A 19,548-nucleotide genomic window follows, 5' to 3' on the forward strand; every position below is an offset into this window, starting at 1 on the left:
GAACTGATGAAGGAAAGAAAAAAATGAGTAGTTTGAGTTCAGTTGGAGTGTGTATTTATTGTCTCGGATGTAGCACTCGGCATATTCATGTGTGCTCACAAACAAGGTAATATCTAACAAGGATCCTTATACAAATACTATAGAATACACATATATATACTGTAACTCATTCACATGAGCAAACAGAAGGGACAGTTTGGTTGTGCCAGTAAAATCAACCTTCTTAAATAAATCAATGAAGAATGCCTGGCCGGCCTCGTGTGAGGCAACTTCATGTGCAGCTGTTGCATCGTCAGTGAACATCCGGCCAACACGGCGCGAGCCCATGTGCGTCCATTTTCCATACCGCTTATTCCTCATTAGGGTAGCGGGGGGTGCTGGAGACCATCCCAACCGTCTTCGGGCACGAGGCGGGGGACGCCCTGAATTGGTTTCCAGCCACTCGCAGGGCAGACAGAGCTAAACAACCATCCGCACTCCCACTCAAACCTAGGGACAATTTGGAGTGTTCAATCAGCCTGCCATGCATGTTTTTGGAATGTGGGAGGAAACCGGAGGACACGGAGAAAACCCACGTGGGCCTGGGGAGAACATGCAAACTCCACACAGGGAGGCCGGACTGGGTCTTGAACTCACGAACTGTACACTGTGAAGTGCTAATCACTCGACTACTGGGCCAACAGCCCATGAGTCATTTTGTGGAAATAAATAAGATCTTAAGGTAGTCTTTAAATGAACTCCAATTGTTAAAATGGGATTTAGTTATTGGATGTGGATTGCAATTTGATACATGGCAGATTATATAGTACTGTCCAAAAAGCTTTTTGTGTTTTTTGTAATTTGTTTATGACGGCATAGAGTTGAACATTTTAGAGACTTATTTTTGTGTGTGGTGTATTGTTAGTGTCCTTTTCTACTGCACGGCATCTACTAGGTGTTGGCAAAAGCAGACACTAACTGGAATCCCCACATCCGCAGGGAACCAGGACCGAGGCCTGCTGCAAGATTGAAAAAAAGTTTAATTTAATAAGTCAAAAAGTTTTTAATTCTCTAACATTGCCACAAGATGGGAGTTAAGTGTGATTTACTCCAAGTTGAAATAAAACTCAATTGATTTCAACATAGGGTCACCCCTTGTTTTTCGAGCGTCTTTGTTCTCGACCAAATTCATTTTCAACCAGAATATACAGGATTTTTACATCTTGGAAATGTATTGCTTTGGATTGAGCACAAGAACAGCAGGGTAAGTTTTCAGGAAAATATTGGTGGATGAGTAAAAAGAAGTCCACTGCAGGGTCAGGCAAATTAATGTCAAATCGCAAATATGTATTCATTGTACCTGGTTAGAACCAAGGACTAAGCATCTGGTCGCAGCGAAAAAAAACAAAACAATGTTCCTTAGTTTTGGATGGGGCTCACATTTTGCTGCAGTTGTCAATGTCCTTGCTCCCCGCAGTGTCCTAGTGGATAAAATGCGTTCCTTTTGCTTCTAAATTAAATATGTCAAATCGTTGCTCTCTTTCTATTTTGTTTTTTTCCTCACCCCCGCTGCATCCATTTTTAAGCTTTTCTCATTCTTACTCATGGTCTCAAAATCGCGGCCCGCGGGCCAACTGCGGCCCCCAAAAGAATACTTTGCGGCCCGACTTGATATGAAAGATTAATGTTCGTGCGGCCCGCATGATTGATATGAATGAAACTTGTGTGTTGAGCTGAACAAACCACCGTGGGTTAAAAGGCTCTGAAGGGTGGCACATCGGTCAGCTTCACTCACTCATTCATTCATTCCTCCAGTCAACAGGGTGGAGGAGAAGCCGTGAAGTCGCCGACTCCTCTCAGCTCCTATAGTCCTCCACTGCTCTCAGCTCAGAAATGAAGAAGGCGCTGTGATTTATGATCCGGCCTGTGCCGTGTCAGTAGCCATGTCCATTGCTGTGTGTTTGTTCTTACTTTTAATAGGCACGTCGTGAGTGAAAGTGAAACTTAACAATAAGTGCGTTTACCCGGCACTTGAGAAATTCAGATAACTGTCGTTATCCGATACGATGAGAAAAAAAGAACTGCGTTAGCTATCCGGATCTTTCTGCAATTTATACTATAGCCTTTTTAATAATCTGATGTTCAATAACATCATAGATTGAAAGTTGTTTTTTTTCAGTCGTCTGTGTCTGCCTTATGATCATTAAAATTATTTATTTATTACTGGTTAATTTATTTTTTATTCATTTTTCCATTTATTCATTTAATTATTTTTTGTGCATTAAAAATAAAGATTTTGAGAACATTGGAATGTTTTATCTGTGCTTTTCTTGTGGAAATCCTGATGCGGCCCAGCCTCACCCACTCTGCCTCCAGCGGCCCCCGGGTAAATTCAGTTTGAGACCCCTGTTCTAACTGGTGTATGTTCAATGCGGCGTGGTTGTTTCCTGCTGTGCTATTCAGAAGCGGAAAACTAACCTCCCCAAACTGAAGTGAGCCAAGCTGTTGCCGTGCATTAGAAAACATCCACGTACACTGACTGAAGTGGTGAAAATAAACTGGACATTCCAGTGACCGAAATCCATGCCGCGCGATGTCACAAAAAAACATTGTGTTTTCAACAATTTGATGCAACCCTGGCTTTCCTCGCCTCTTTCCCACTTATGCATTTGAAGAAGCCAAGGCCATGATACTTGATTTTAGCAATTCAAAACATCCGACATGAAGTGACTGCAAAACCTCGAGGGAGGATTTTTCAAATGTTCTGAATATATTGTTCAGGATTCTTAGCATAGAAGAAATATTTGTGCTTTCTGAAGCCCCTTGCACACAAGGACTGTGTGAAATCATCAAGCCCTCGATTTTGATCCTGCCCGTGTCTTTCACATGGAATCCTATGGAAAGTTGTTAAATGTTTATTCACTCCACATCTTTCATGGTACCGGTACGCTTTTTTTAATCATTTGACTAATGTTCCCTAACTGTTCAACGAGTGCTCCGAATCCATTGGTCAATGAAATAATCATTTAGAAACGACATTTTATATTTCCTTGGGTTGTCTGTGTGGCTTTAACATTGAGTCGGTGAATTGAAACATTTGTGAGTGACAAATATGCAAAGGACGTATAAATTAGGAAGATGACAAATACATTCACCTCAGTTGAGGATTTCTGAGAGAAAGTGGGCATAAACGCGGCTCGGCTGTCCGAGGGGTTGCAGGGGGATATGGAAATACAGGGCCTCGGCTTGATTGACACATCACAATGCCATGTGTTGGAATCTAACAATGCCCTTTTCAAAATCACAATCGAGTTGACTTTTCTCACCGGAAATCCACACTGAGAGCCTCTGCTGTCTTGTATTCACCTATCTGCTCGGCTGGCAACTCGGAGCCGGTCGTTTTGGATGCTGCAAATCTTGACGATCACAACTTCTCTCTCCCGTTGGCAAGATTTAGTAGGCGATTTGAGGAAAAACAGCGTTGTGGGCAGAGGGGCCATTTTATGTGCCGTCACAGTCCGCATCAAAGATATTCTCCTCCCAAAAAGTATGGGATTACTGGTCTTGGACATTTTATGACAATCCTAAAATCGACTATAACATTTAAAGGTGAACCATATGTTAGGTTGACCTTCATTTTTTTTAAAGTAGTGTAAGTATGTGACAGTAAGGGTGTCTTTTCTTCATTTTCAGGTGTCCATTGTTTCTTGTTCCGCAGCTTCAATTCTTTTACTTTCTCAGGCACAGTCCTGACCAGCAGGCCCACCCGTGAACACTTGCGTCCATCTTTACTAATCCTGGCTAAATCCACTAGTGTGCAGTCCATGTGTGTTTGTATCAAGGGTGGTCCGTGTGTGTGTATGAGTGAACGGGCAGGTGTGTGTCAATTGGTCTCATAGGAGGAAAGCAATGCGGCGTCAACGGGCTCCATGCAGGATGGGCAGGTGAAGGACCTCATAAGCCAGTCATCAATACAGTCCATGTGGTAGATGTGCATACAGGGCAGGAACCTGATGGGGTCCCCGTACACAAAGTCCATCATGCAGATTACGCACCTGCAGACCCACACACATTTGATTATATGTCACTCGTAGGCTAAGGGTAAAAATTTGCACAAGAGAGAGAATATTAAAGAAAAAAAGTGAACAGTTTTACCCCCATCAGATGCTTTACACACATTTAAATGTACTGTATTTTCCAGTGTAAAAGGCGCACCCCCAATGAATGGTGTATTTTCAAACTTTTTCCATAGATGAGGCTCACCGGACTATAAGGTCCATTATGATACGCATACATAACATGTCCATTATGATACGCATACACACATGGCCATTATGATACGCATACATGTCGTCTACTGCCCCACGGTGGCCATCATCTGTAATAGAAAATGGCTGAATTTCACACATTGACCAAGTTAATTATTTTGTGATTAAATGTAGGGAAAGAGATGCCCATTTCACGGTAAGATCAGAGCATTGTCATCAAATGGTGAGTATAGTTTTGCTTTTTTGAATGTTGTTGTGCCGATGACCATTTTGTATTCGGGAGACTTTTACTGGGCATCTTCATCTTTAAGTTCATAGAGTTGCTTGTTCTGTAGCCACAAGGGGACATCAGCCAGTGTCTTCATGTGCCGGTCCCTAGGCCGGACAAATACAGGGGTTGTGTCAAGAAGGGCATCCGACGTAAAAGCCTGGCCAAAACATGCGAATCAAACCTCTGAAGATGGAGGACACTGATTTGCTGTGGCGACCGACCCCTTGAAGGGAAAAGCCGAAAGGAAAATAAGTTTTATTTACCTTTGTGATGGTAGTTGTCAATGGATGACGAACAGAAACACCCTTAGCCACATGTAACAATGGTCGAGTTAGCATAGTGGTCGTGGTACGCTAAGTCACATTAACGCACACATCGTTCGTGTTTCTCGATTATCTTCTTCTGCTCGACCGTAATTTTGTTTTGTGTCCACTTCGGCTGAACACTAGCCCGTGGTGGAGTCTTTTTTTGGTCCCATAACAGCAAAAGTATGCATGATAATAAATCCTTGAAGACAAACGACGTATGCATTCAGAGAAAGGGAGTGTGGAAAAGTAGGTGGCGCTGTTCGGCCGCGTGTTTTAGTGTTCTGCCGAAAATTAGTCCGTCAGCCATTGTTGGCGCTCCGTGTGGTTCCCGAAAAATATTTCGTATGCCAAGATTATATTCTCGCAAATTTAATGTTCGTAAAGCGAAAAGTTTCTTAGCTAAAGTGTTCATAAGCCGAGGTATCACTTTACTACAGGCGGAAATGGAGTCGGTGGCTGCTGGCAGTAGTTGCGAGACCTGTTGTGTCTCAATATTACCTCCCATATAAAGCGCACCTGCGTATAAGGCGCATGGTCATCTTTTCAAGAAAATCAAAGCTTTTGGGTGTGCCTTAAACACCGGAAAATACGGTACTAAAGAGGAGGTCAAGCTGATGATTTTCTTCATCATGATATGTTCTAGACATAGAACCTCCTTTTCGAAAATCAAAGGCAATTTCAGCCTTCACAGACAATATCATGACTTACTCTCGGATCTTTTTCTCAGATCCGTCTTGCCCAGGGTCGAACACGCCTCTTGGAAGGTGCTGGATCAGTCCGATGCGCTGGGCGATGTGCACCTGCTCCTCTTCCGTCAGCTGGGTGGCTAGTCGAGCTTGGCTCGGTGTCGGGTGGTAGATGGGAACATGAATCGGTTCCTGCACACAGAGAAAGAGGTTTGAGTCAACAGCTAAGAATAAAATATAATTTCAATAAAATGAAGAAGTCCCTCGTTACATGACATAACAGACATACTCAGGGGACGTTGGCATAACAATGTTGTTTTCAACAAATCTAATGAATGAACAGTTGTGACCAGTGACTTGTGAATGCAGCTTGTTCCCTGGCAGTAGATGGGGATCTTTCTCCACAATAGCAAGCACAACGAGAATGGTTCTTTTCAGTTCCTTCCAGAAATATCCAATAGGATTTAGATCAGGGTTGAAGTAAGGCCGCTTCAGAATAACCCTATGCTTTGCTCTCAGCCAGTCTTGAGTATGATTCGGTGTGTGTCTTTATGTTGTTGTAGGGAGTCCTGAGATGTCAATATGCCATGCAGTTTCAAGACACCTAATGCCAAACGCAGCAAAGCAGGCACATAAGATAACAGATCTGTGTTTTCCTCTGTTTCACAATAGGTACAGTTTTCTTTATAGGTACAGTTTTCTTTATTTCATCCACCCACCTATGCAGTTTAGTTGACAGTATGGAACTGTATGAGTTCAAAAGGCAGAATCTGAACGAGTAATGACTCAATTCCCTCAGTGACTGCAGAAAAAAAAAGTCAAAATGTCATTAATTTACTTGGAAATGTATTTTTTGCAGCCCAAAGCACACATTTGCAAGTATCAAGAGTGGCCATGAGTCAGCATAACTGCTGGCAGGCAAGGCAGAACAGCTCTTCCTTTCACTCGTGCCAAGCAGGGATGAAAGTGACATGCACAAATCATTGCATAGGGGAGCTGCCATAGTGTGTATGTGTGTCAGCTGTACCAAGGGTCAGCAGTGTAATTGTTATAGGCTTCTCCCCTCTCCCAATTATGGCGCGTCAGCTGGACCGCAACAACTGGTCGTTATGCAACCTCGGTTCGACCAGGAGCACATGGCTTTAGCGAATTGGCTGGTGCGAAAAGGGGCAGAGAAGGTGAGTTGAGCTTTGGGTCTGCTGCGAAGCTTGGCTGTTGAATGAAGCGTAAAGCAGATGAAGGTAATTAGCCTGCCAGGTCTTGGGTTTTAGCTGAAAGTGGACAAAATGAGGTTAGTCCATCTGAAAATATTTTAGTATGCAGTCAACCACCTCATTCATCATGGTTAATAAGCTCCAAACTCACCTGCTATAAAGTGAAAAAAAAAATCGTAATATACAGTAACAATATACAACACTGTTCAAACTCATATGGCCAAATGTGGTTGAGTTCATTTTTTTCCCGCTTTTTGGGGGAGTTGGGTCATGGAAGGAATTGCTTTAGCAGAGAAGCCCAGAGAGGGTTTTTTTTTCTTCACTCAAAAATGAGTTCTGACTGCCTCCAGCTTATTTTGTGCCACCCTAGCCATACCAATTGATGTTGCTCCCCAAAGCATAAAACTCCGGCTGTACATATTTTAACTGCAGTTGCAGCATTGGGCCACGATGGCAGTGAGCCATGAAGTGACAACCCAAGAAGATACAGATCGAATCGTGTTTTTCCTCGGCAAAAGCCATAGATTGTTGAAATAGACAAAACGGGCTACGTGACGTTATCTCCAAGGCAGGCGGCACTTCTGCGCAAAGTTAAACTAGAAACATGACCGATTGGAGGCTCTTCAATCTTTGGCAGCGCTCTCTGGACCTCTTAGTGTCTCTGGACAAAACCTGTACATTCAACAGAGGTCTCACATCATCATGCCACCCTCGGGAAGATAAGGCAAGGCAGCTTTGTTTGTATCGCACCTTTCATTCAGAAGGAAAGGACACATACATTTACATCCCAAGAAGAGTTTTCTGATAAGAGCAGAAGCTGATGACTCCTGCTTTGCCTGAATGGAGGTTATGTTATCAACCTGGCGACCCTGAACTAGGATGACCCAATCAATAACGTCAGCCGCACATCGAGCGACATGGTTGAACTCGACTGAACTGCACAATCACCAACAAATTACAGATGAGAGACTGACCACTTGAACCACAAATATGGAGCAATTGTCAAAGATAAAGCCCTGCATTAAATTCCACAGAAACAATAAATAGGATTTTATAAGAGCCATATTTCATTTTTTTCCTAGTTACGCAGCTGCATGTATTTTGTACATTAATGTTTTTGTTTAGCATTGTAGACAGAAACTACAAAATATGGGATGTTTTGAACCAAGCACAGCCTGTATGCTGTTAATATTTAATATTTCCCATCTCAAAACCCACCTATTTAAAATTGCATTTTCTGTGTAGTTCTCTCTCTTGTTTCTATTTATAATTGTATTTTATTTATTGCATTATATGTGTGATTATATTTTATTTATTATAGTACCTCATGTTAGAGGCTTTGCAGAGAAAGTCGAGAGGCCAGACTGAGATGGTTTGGACATGTCCAGAGGAGAGAGAGTGACTATATCGGGAGAAGGATGCTGAGCCTTGAACTGCCAGGCAGGAGACCGAGAGGAAGACCGAAGAGGAGGTTTATGGATGTGGTCAAAGAGGACATGAAGGTAGCTGAGAGAAGAGGATGCACAAAACCGGGATAGATGGAGGACATTGATTCGCTGTGGCAACCCCTGAGGGGGAAAAGCCGAAAGGAAAAGAAGAAGATTAAAATGTAATGTATTATTATTATTACATATAAATTAGTGGGGCTTGTTTACTGTGAATTTATATTTTAAAATACGTTACAAATATTTGTTTACAATTAGCCTTTAAGGTAGCGATTGCCGCATTAGCTCACGGACGTTAGCATGCTAGATTAGTCAACTATTTGTCATATAGCACAGTGAATTTCAACCACTGTGCCGCGGCACACTAGTGTGCCGTGAGAGATCGTCAGGTGTGCCGTGAGAAACTATTCAATGCCCCTTTTTCAAATTATTTTACAAACATTTATTAATCATTTTCTGCCAATGTTATGTCATTGTCCTTTGTCCGTGCTGAAAAGAATGGGAGGGTAATTTAATATTCGTCCGTGTGGCAACTCGTTGCTGATTGCCTCTTTCCTGCGAGATGGTTCGTAGTGTACCGCAAAAAAATCCAATGTAAAAAAAACCTGCCCTGGTTCAAAAAAGGTTGAAAAACACTGATATAGCAGACAAATAGGGCATGGGTCTATTATTGTGCTTTATTATTTCATACGTCGGTTGTCCTTTAAAGGACAACCGACGTCTCCGGACAAGTTGTGTCCATAATTTGTAAAATGTCTTCAAATGACTTCTACTGAGCGTATTTTACAAAGATTTCACCGCATATAGCTATATTTTACGTTTTAAGACTCACGCTGAATATTCCGGAAGCTTGTTTTTGAGTTGGTGACGAGTCCGTACGTTACGTCACTGAAGGAACGACCCTGACCGAAAAAAAAGGATACATTGTAGCAGTCCTTCCATCACGTCAATGCATTTTGCTCTACTTTGGTTTGAAAACATCGTGTAGGACCACAAAGAGGCAGAAGAGGGCGACAAAGCTCCATATAAGGAATTAATCAGCCTGTGGAAATGGGCTGATTAATTCCATACACGGCTTTGTCGCCATGTTCTGCTTTTTTTGGGTGCGACATTTCCCACCCCTGATGCCTCAAAATGACACGGAATAAATTCTTTAATCGATTGCAAACATGTATGCTTTCTTCTTCAGAACTATTTGAATCATATTCATAACTGGATGAGTAACAAGAAAGCATATTCTCCGAATCTGAAGCCATTGTTTTGATTCTCGAGCAAGGCAAGACGTCTTGCCATGACACCACGAACATGGGGGCGGGACCTTCTGAAACTGGCCACTTCCGGTTTCAAATTGAAGTACTTTTTAGATACTTTATGTCATTTTTATTGGTGTTTTGCATTTGACTAAAAATATTATACTGCTACATACAAAATATTATAGAGCTGCAATGGGAATGTGGCACTGGCAGAACACATTTACTTCTTAACTTATTCGCTGCCATTCCCGAATTTATTCGGGAATGGCTTTTCAATTCCCGAAGTAATTCGGGAATTGAAAAGTGTGATGTGGAGCGCCATTCCCGAATTTGTTCGGGTTTTGTTTTTTCTTGCAAAGGGGTGATAAAGCGCTGGTCAGACCTCTGGCAATGTTTTTCCCTTCCATGAGGGGGCAGCATTTGCCTTTTGTCCATGTTAGCGCTTTCTTCCAGCTTCAGCTGTTGTTAATGTGCTATATAAGCCAATATTTTGACTTCAACACTGGAAATGAGGACTCTCTTTTCCCTGTACAACAAAATCATTCAACCCCCTCTCTCCCCCCACAGTTTCACTCTTCAGACACCTGCAATGCTCTCCTTCTGTTTTTCAATGAAAAGATTGACAAGATCCACCAGCACCTCGGCTCCTCTGTATCCCTCCCCTCCTCCAACGTTCCTACTCCCCATCAACTGCTATCCTCTTTTGAACATCATCCTTCATTAATTTCTGACTTCATCCAAGAATTCCACGTCCAAGAATTCCACCTGTCAGCTGGACCCCCTCCCTACTATCCTCACCAAATCTTGTCTACGCTCTCTCCTCCCTTTTATTTCAGCTATTACTGTAAAGTGTCCTTGAGAGTTTTGAAAGGCGCTTATAAATGAAATGTATTATTATTATTCACTCCTCATTATCCACTGGAATTGTTCCTGTCCCACTCAAAACCGCAGCTGTAACGGCAATTCTGATAAAAACCTGGCTCAGATCCCAACAACTTTAATAACCGACGTCCAATTTCTCATCTTCCATTTATCGCTAAATTTCTCGAAAAAAACTGTTACCTCTCAGCTCCACTCTCAGCTCACTCACAATAACCTCTATGAACAATTCCAGTCTGGTTTCCGTTCCCGCCACAGCACTGAATCAGCCCTCATAAAAATCACTAATGATATTCTCATAGCAGCAGATACCGGTTCTCTCTATTCTCATCCTTCTTGATCTATCTGCAGCCTTTGACACCATTTCTCACCCCATCCTGCTCAACCGACTTTCCACTCTAGGCGTCACACACTGCTCACTTAGCTGGTTTCACTCCTCCCTCACTGGCCGCTCACGGTCCTCTCCGGTGTCTTCTTGTGTGCCCCAAGGGTCTGTTCTGGGGTCCCTTCTCTTTATCACATACCTTCTTGCCCTCGGTGATCTGCAATTTTGGCATTCACTTTCAGTGCTTCGCGGATGACACCAAACTCTACCTCTCCAGTAAACCCGACGCCTCTATTCCACATGCATCCCTTACACTTTGCCTCTCAGAAATTAAATCCTGGTTTTCTCATAACTTTCTCAAACTAAACAGCAAAAAAACTGAACTTCTTGTCGGTACTAAATCCACCCTTCACAAGGCAAACAGTTTCTCTCTCACCATTGACAGTCCTACTGTGTCCCCCGCCCTTCAGGTCAAGAGCCTGGGTGCCATCCTCGATAGCACACTATCTTTTTAATCCCATATAAATAACATAACTCAGTCTGCATATTTCCACCTCCGTAATATCAATCGTTTCCGTCCCTCTCTCACCCATCACACCACTGCTATCCTTATCCACAGTCTCGTCACCTCCCGTATCGATTATTGTAACTCAATTGTTTTCGGGGTCAATCAAAAATTTCTCCATAAACTCCAACTAGTCCAAAATTCCTCTGCCCGGATCATCACTAAAACCCCCTCCTTTCACCACATCATTCCTGTCCTCCAGCAGCTCCACTGGATCCCTGTTAAACTTCGTATTGATTTCAAGATACTTCTGTTTACATTTAAAGCCATCCATAACATTGTCCCCCTATCTGTCTAACCTACTTCAAATCTCGTTCCCTCTCGGGCCTTCAGATCCTCTTCCTCCCTCCACCCCTGTATGCCCTCTGCCCGTCTCACCACGATGGGGTGCAGAGCTTTCAGCCGCTCCGCTCCCAAACTCTGTAACTCACTTCCACCTAACATCCGTAACATTGACTCCCTTCCTACTTTCAAATCTCACCTCAAAACCCACCTGTTTAAAATGCTTTTGTGGTCTAGTTTAATCTGCTGCTTTATTATTTATTGTTTTATTCATGATTTTATTGTTTTATGTATTGTTTTGTAAAGTGTCCTGGGGTGTCCAGAAAGGCGCTTGTAAATTAAATGTATTATTATAATATGTATGTGTTGCATTGTATTTAGGACAGTCGCCCCCATTTCAAGCTGAGATAACTCCAGACCCATATAACATATGAATGAACTATTTTTTTCCTGATGAAAGAAGAGAGTCTAAGGTTTATTATGTGGAATTGAATGTCTATGTAATCTGTGGGTCCTGGAAAAAAGTGACAATGACAAAAACCCTGGCACTAGAGTGGACACATTTTTGCACGTCTGGCAGTGAATGATTTAATTTGCTCAAAATACTTGTTGCAGAAAATGTCTTGCAAAAATCGGCAGAAATTTCAGGATGTATTTTCTCCCAAATCGGGTTGAACTCAAAATTCATTAACTTTGGTATGTTTGTAAAGTGGGTTCAATGCAATATGCTCAAAGTTGTTGTTTTTTTCTTTTTCAAGTGCTATCTGACAGAAGCATGCGAGCTGCACCTTCAAACCTGTCAGCCCTGGGGCTTGGTACAAGGGTCATTGCAGGTCACATGAATGCAAACAGCTTTATCTCCAGTCGTCTGCTCTCACATAAGTGAGTCAGCATTTTTTTCATCAGTTATTTTCCAAATCACCAGACGATTGTCAATTCACGCAGTTAGAAAACACTAAAACCCCCGTGAGAGGTCCAGCCATCCTGTAACATAAACTGCATTGAACCTACTGCGCACTCAAGCTCATTGTAAGCAAAATATTTCGCTTGTCTAAGTGGCTTGGGTATATATCCACCCTATCCACTTAGGCTGGCTGGTTCCCATAGGAGAGCAAGCGGTTCCTTATTCAGAATCATTGGCAAATTCCAAACAACCTTTCTTTGTTTATTCAGGAAACTCGTCCAATGCCCATCTTCTGAGTCATTGCTGACTGTGTGCATTCTTGGGAAACAAGGTCTCATGTGTGTCATCTTCCCAAAGAACCACAATAAGGAGCAGATGTTAAACAGTGCATTTACAAAGTATCAACCTCCTATGATCTAATATGGCTTTCTTTTTCATATTTTAAAATGTTGTACACCAGGAACCTATGGCTCGCGAGCCATGTATGGCTCTTTTGATGATTGCATCTGGCTCGCCGATAAAACTAAAGATATATCGCTTTTTCGCTGTTCATTTTGTTTGGGCGGCAGTTGGGGGAAAGCGTAATTTTGACTGGATGATACTGACCTAAGGTGGCTGTTGATGTTCAAAGAGCAATTTTGATTGGATGATACTGACCTAGGTGGCTGTTGATGTCGAAACAGGTAAACGCGCCCTTTTAAATAAGCCTGACGAGTAAAAAAAATGACGAGTATCGTATGCTTCAGGTTGAATGGACTGAAGGATTCGCCTTTGTGGAGAAAAAAGGTTCTGCCGTGATTCTAATTTGCAATGAAACAATACCATCAATGAAACAGTTGAAGATCAGTGGCACTTTGACAAGCCCCATGCTAACGTTAGCATCAATATACATACTTGCAAAGCAAGCGTGCAAGCTAATGAGCAGTGTGCAGGCTAGGTAGCAGTAGCTTCGCCTATGGACACGGCAAGGTTACTTTCATTCACATCGTTTGGCTGGATTTTTTTTTACCAATCATGAGGAACGGAAAACTATTCATATTAATGGTGAGTATTATCACAGTTTTAAATAGTAATACATTCTGAAATGTTATAATAAAAATTATAATACATTTAATATCTAAGCGCCTTTCAAAACTCTCGAGGACACTTTATAGTCACAAGATTTTTTTTTGTGCGGGTGAGCAGTGGCATTTTGTTGAAATCACGTGCGTGCTTGCGCATGCGTGTACAGTACGTGTGTATGTGGGTCTCACTGAAAAACATTTCTAAATATTTTACTTTCATGGCTCTCTTAGTCAAAAAGTTACCCGACCCCTGCTGTACACAGTTTAAATCTAAAATACAACACAAACTATGAACTCCAAGACACATTAATATCATTTCAAATACATTTTAAAACTTTACCGTTTAAAAAAGTTTGATATTTTGTGTGTGTATACTGTCTACTGTTCAAGGCCTGACATAACAGATCTTGGGATGTCCAATAACAGATGTTGGGATGTCCATCATTCTTCCAACGACTGCCTAAATACCCAAAACTGTCTCTGGAGGGGAATAAGCCAACAATGCAACTGAGCCACATATTTGAAGCCGAGAATATTTCTGTTCACGAGCTGAGTCCAGATAACATGGGGAAGAATCATCTGACTCACATCACACTGCTCTGCAGAACGTGAGGAATCTGTGTAGCCTGTTGTGGTTTTGGCCAGCTTTAAATGGCATCATACCCATTTAAAATAGCTTTTGGCTTTCATGTTCACGAAAATTTCCATAATATTATGACAAAAAAAAAAACATTGTTTTACGATTAATCACATGGACATGGTGTGTGAAACAGATGTTAACTGGTATGAAAGTCAAAAACAACACTCATCATTATCTTGGTTAACAGGTTACAACATGTTTTTGAGGGTTACCGGAAGATTCTCTATATAAACAAGGTTCACAACTAAAGCGGGGTACAGACGAGAGCGGCTGTAATCAACTAAAATTCTAATGAAATCTTCAGATGATTATCCATTGATGAATTGAATAATCAAATAAATGGATTATTTCTACGTGGAGTGGCTGTTTTTCTTTGTTTGGGCATTGCAAAAATGAGTGACAATGCTACACGGCCTTGCTTTAAAGTGCTCGGGCATGGAGGAAAGTTATTTGAAGAAGGTGCTGCACTCAGTGTGAAACACATAGGCGAGGATTTGGCCCTCCTAAAAAGGGGTCTTCTGTTAAACGGTGCAAGAACGCTAAATATGTGGGCCGTGTTCCCAGCTTGGTGCAGGTTGTGCTCAAGGTTGTGGTCTACTGAGAGGAACTGAGAGTTGTAGCAGGCTGCAATGAAAGGAGTCCTTTATGAAGGTAGCTTTTAACTGGTTAAGCCTCTTTTGCAATTCTTATGAAATCAGTATAAGCAAAGTACCACCGGTCTGAACTTATCAAAGTCTGCATGAGCATTATAATAAACATTATAATTCTCTCTCTACCTTGTTCTGCTTTACTAACAAATGCCATGACGATTGTTTGAACTCAAGTTTGGTTGGATTTTTTGAGGCATGTTACTATTAAAAGGACAACCGACATCACTTCTTTGTTTCCTAACTGACATCAGAAAAACGTTTTATAACATCTAAAACACACAACAAAACACACAGTATGATATTTTTAGTCAAATGCAAAACACCAATAAAAATGAAGTGTCCTAAATCTGCAAAAAAATTAACCCGGAAGTGGCCAGTTTCAGAAGGTCCCGCCCCCTTCTTCGTGGTGTCACCCCAAGACGTCTTGCCTTGCTGGAGAATCAAAACAATGGCTTCAGATTCGGAGAATACGCTGTCTTGTTACTCATCCAGTTATGAATGATTCAAATAGTTCTGAAGAGGAAAGCATACATGTTTGCAATCGATTAAAGAATTTATTCAGTGCCATTTTGAGGCAATAGGAGGGAAATGTATCACCAAAAAAAGAGGCAGAAAATGGCGACCAAGGTCTGTGTAAGGAATTAATCAGCCCGTTTCCACAGGCTGATTAATTCCTTACACGGAGCTTTGTCGCCCTCTCCTGCCTCTTTTTGGTGCAACACGACGTTTTCAGACCAAACAAGTACAGCAAAATGCATTGACGTGATGGAAGGACTGCTACAATGTGTCCTTTTGTCATTCCTTCAGTGACGTAGGGTGAGGACTCGTCACCAACTCAAAAACAAGACTTCCGGAATATTCAGCGCTAGTCTTAAAACGTAAAATATAGCTATATGCGGTGGAATCTTTGTAAAATACGATCAGTAGAAGTCATTCGAAGCCATTTTACAAATTATGGACACAACTTGTCCGGAGACGTCGGTTGTCCTTTAAACCTCAATTACAAGTCAAGAGATACCTGATTGTCCTGAGCCATTGTACTCCAGCCTTGAAAAAAAAAATGCTTATCTTAAATCCCGGATAAGGTTTAGTATATTTACCCAAATAACTACAGCAAGGGGCTGTTAAGGCCTTATTCAACACTCATTAGACATGACCTAAAGAGGACTACATGAAAATTGCTGATCTAATAGCTTCTACACAAATTCTACACGGTTGGTCTCGCAATGTATGAGGTAGGATGGGCCCATTTGCAAGCTGACTTGATTTCAACAAGTCAAAAAATAGGGTGTGCAAATTGTTCAATGACTACTTTGACAAAACAGAAACAAAGTAACTTTACACTCAATGAGTGGGTTCACTAAAAATGTTTGTTGTGACACATTACAGTGCTGTTCAAAATGCTTTGTCTGGTCAGAACACCACATCAATTTCAGCACAGCACACCACTAATTTTGAAAATTAGATAACAGGTTCTGGATTTTTTTTCTTTTGTGTTTCAGAAAAAAATGCATTTCTGGGTAACATTTGTGTAATATCAGCCATTGAAATTTGTTTTAAAAATTCTAAATACAACATACATCCTCAAGATGTTTGTTTTGAATGGTATCTTCTCACATTATCTATTTTATTTATTTAATTGAGACAAGTCAAATTATTCAAGACAAGAATGAACAGACTAAGTCAGTATAAATGCTAGTTTTCAGCCGTCGTCCCAAAGTTTAAAGTAACATAATACAGTGAGAAATCTGAAAATTTTCTAATGAAAATACTGTACAGACGCCCCCCACCTTACGAACGAGACACGTTACAAGCGATCGTTCGTAAGGTGAATTTGATCATAAGTTGCTTCAGTGCTATATTTTGTATGTAATGTATGTTTAATTCAAACACTGAACGGGGAAGTATAAAACAGATACTGTAACAGTCGTAAAATAAATTCACACCTACTGTATTACGACGACATATATCTTTGGGTCTTGAGTAAATCATTACTGAACCTGCTGGCACGTAATTACTGAATAACGTGTCTATTACTTTTTGTTATGATTGCGTCCTCCTGAAGCGTCAACTGGGAAGAGGGATTTTCTCCCCGCCCACATTCTCTACACAGCCAATCGCAAGCGAGCTCGGTGGATCGCGGCGTAAACTCATTGGCAACACTTTGGCATAGCCAGGCGCTGATTAGTCAGCCTTGGTGTCCGTCGCGTAAACATCCAGCCATTGAAACCTGCAATGTGTCTGTGTGCGTGCGTGAAGCACAGTGGAGAAAGGCGTACAATACAAAATCTAACTTACGGATCTCTGTCAGAACATTTTTCGACTTACTGTACCCGCAAAAATGTTCGTAGGTACCATACCGTCGTAAATCGAATGGTTGTAAGTTGGGGAGTGTCAGTATTGAATGTTTATGTAGTCTTAAAACTCAATATTATGTGGGTCCTGGAATTCAAGTGACAATGACAAAACCCTGTCACTGGAGTGGACACATTTTTGCACGTCTGGCAGTGAATGAGTTAGTAAACTCATGTTGCATCAATTCCGAAGGGGTTCTTTGAGTTCTGATGACATTTCACCCACCATCCATTGCTCTAAAAACCCAATTTATATTGCACAATTGGAATTTTTTGGGGTGAAAAGTGCAAAGTGGACAATAAGACCATTTTTATTTTTGTTTAGGTCAAGGGGATATTTTCCTGTTTCAATCTTTGCGTTAATATCACTTGATTAGCAAATCCTACATCTAACGTTGTCAATTAAAAAAAAAAACGCATCAAAACTCACTTGTACTCTTTGACATTCGACTCAGCATGATTCCGATTTGATCTTGCTTTCACTCCCTGGTGCTTTGTACTAAGTTTGTGACTGCTTTTTTTCCTGTAGATGATACCTGTCCAGGTTAAGCACTTTGTTGCAGCTTCAGCTGTTGTTAAAGCACTACACAAATCAATACGTATTCCACCTATTTTCCATTCCGCTTTATCCTCATGAGGGTCGCGGGGGGGGGGGGGGGGGGGGGGTGCTGGAGCATATCCCAGCAGTCTTCGGCCACTATAGGCAGGGACACCCTGAGTTGGTTAGCAGCCAATCAAAGGGCACACAGAATCAAACAACCATCCGTGCTCAAACTCACATGTAGGTAAAATTTTGTGTTCAATCAGCCTGCCATGCATGTTTTTGGAATGTGGGAGGAAACCGAAGGACCCAGAGAAAACCCACGCGGGGCCAGGGAGAACATGCAAACTCCACACAGGGAGGCCAGACCGGGTCTTTAACTCACGACCTCAGCACTGTTAAGCCAGCGTGCTAAACACTCGGTGACCAGGCCTTCTCAAGATGTATTGTATATTTTCTTTTCTTAACGGGTGTTTGAGGAACTTGACAAATAATCGCATATTGTGGAATGGAATAGAAGGGAGGTGGTAAACATTTTTTGAAAAGAGCTCAGATCCATTGGTTATAGTGGCGTGGAGGATTATTTTATTCATTAGTGGGAGACAGGACGTTGTGATATTACAAAGAGGATTAGCAACAAAGGGAGGATGTCGAATCTGTCAGCAGCTGATCTCACCCCCTGCCCCCGCCCTCTATTTTACTACAGTCGTTTGTCTCTTCAGAAAGTTACCTGATAAGGGGGTGGCGGCTCCAGGTCGGGGTCAGCGCCGTCTCCGTAACTGGCCCGGTCCGACTGGGATTCGTGAAGCAACGACATGTCGTCCGAAGTTGGCGACTTGAGGCAGTTGCCCATCTTCGGCCGAACTCCTTTTTTCTGTCTCTCACGCTTTGTCTCGACGTCGCTTCTCTTACGTACAAAGAGAAGTCTCACAAGCACCTCTTTCCACGGTTTGTTTTTATATGCGCGACGGCGGCGTGGTTCTAACGCGAACGGATGACGTCGGTCCTGCTCTCCCAGACGACGGGAGGGCTGCCTTGGGCTCAACAACATATACTTCGAGCTAGCCGCTAGCCAGACAAAGAGCTAGCTCGCACCGATTATCTAACCGGAAGACTCTTTTAGGTTAAAATTACACGCCAAACAGGCTCTTGAAATCCACGAAGGGAAGTTAGACGAAGAAAGACCAGACAGCCCTCATTTCAACTAATATTAGTTCCTCCCGGAAACCCTCGCTTGAGTGTCAGGGACTTTCCAGTTTTCAGTCGCTCTCAACAGCGACATAAAGACAGGCGCTGTAGCAACACCAAGCACCGCCCAGGCCGATATCCACCAATCAACGCCCGAATACGTCCACACAGTATTTGTTCTTAGCCAATCGGATCGATTAATATTGAAATTTTCTGTGAACATAAACAAGAGCTCGAAGTCGTCCAATGGGCTGTAAAAAGTACTATCTAGGAGGTCCTAGACCGAGATTGTAGGATCTAAAATTAATTTTGTGTATTCCTACATCTAAGCAATAAACAAACAACAACTAATTCCTCCCGTCCACTTTAGCTCTGGGCAAATTAGAAGGTCTGATATTATTGTGTCAATTATCCAATTTTCCCTCCTAGTACAAAAATGAACAAAGTACCTCACACTAAAATACACCATACTGACGTACAAAACATCGATTCTGAAATTAAAGTTGTTGGATCCCCGTGGATCCATGAGCCGTAATTACTTGACAGCCATCATCTCACATGATGCGTGATGCTAACATCAGCATTTTACTCAGGTTTTGTCTTGTGTTAGCGACATCTCCATTGGACTACCAAGAATAATTTCTGACAAAAATCGGACTTTTGCAAACAAAAAATAGAATAATTGAATTAAGCCCCCATGTTATTTGCACGATATTATGGCTTTGTTTTCGA

The 19,548-nt window shown here is 41.9% G+C and overlaps 1 protein-coding gene across 1 annotated transcript; it reads right to left on the reverse strand.

The window, feature by feature from the left end:
• Positions 1–37: 37 nt before the first annotated feature.
• Positions 38–18,910, reverse strand: rnf11b (ring finger protein 11b). Its single transcript, XM_089001243.1, has 3 exons — positions 18,359–18,910; positions 5,535–5,704; positions 38–4,034 (listed from the first exon to the last, which is right to left on the reverse strand). Exons 1-3 carry the CDS (start codon positions 18,677–18,679, stop codon positions 3,863–3,865), a joined length of 663 nt encoding a protein of 220 aa, XP_088857369.1. The 5' UTR covers positions 18,680–18,910; the 3' UTR covers positions 38–3,862.
• Positions 18,911–19,548: the final 638 nt, after the last annotated feature.

Source organism: Hippocampus bargibanti, linkage group LG07 (assembly GCF_051943395.1).
Source record: "Hippocampus bargibanti isolate YZ-2025 linkage group LG07, ASM5194339v1, whole genome shotgun sequence".
Taxonomy (NCBI): Eukaryota; Metazoa; Chordata; class Actinopteri; order Syngnathiformes; family Syngnathidae; genus Hippocampus; species Hippocampus bargibanti.

Bases quoted from the DNA above. Each gene is read 5' to 3' on its own strand.
- rnf11b (XM_089001243.1), bottom strand. From the start codon at position 18,679: ATGTTGTTGAGCCCAAGGCAGCCCTCCCGTCGTCTGGGAGAGCAGGAC. The intron at 5,705-18,358 runs GTAACTTTCTGA...CTCTGTGTGCAG, and splicing joins AGCCGCCACCCCCTTATCAG to GAACCGATTCATGTTCCCAT. The intron at 4,035-5,534 runs GTAAGTCATGAT...GTGGGTCTGCAG, and splicing joins TCTGAGAAAAAGATCCGAGA to GTGCGTAATCTGCATGATGG.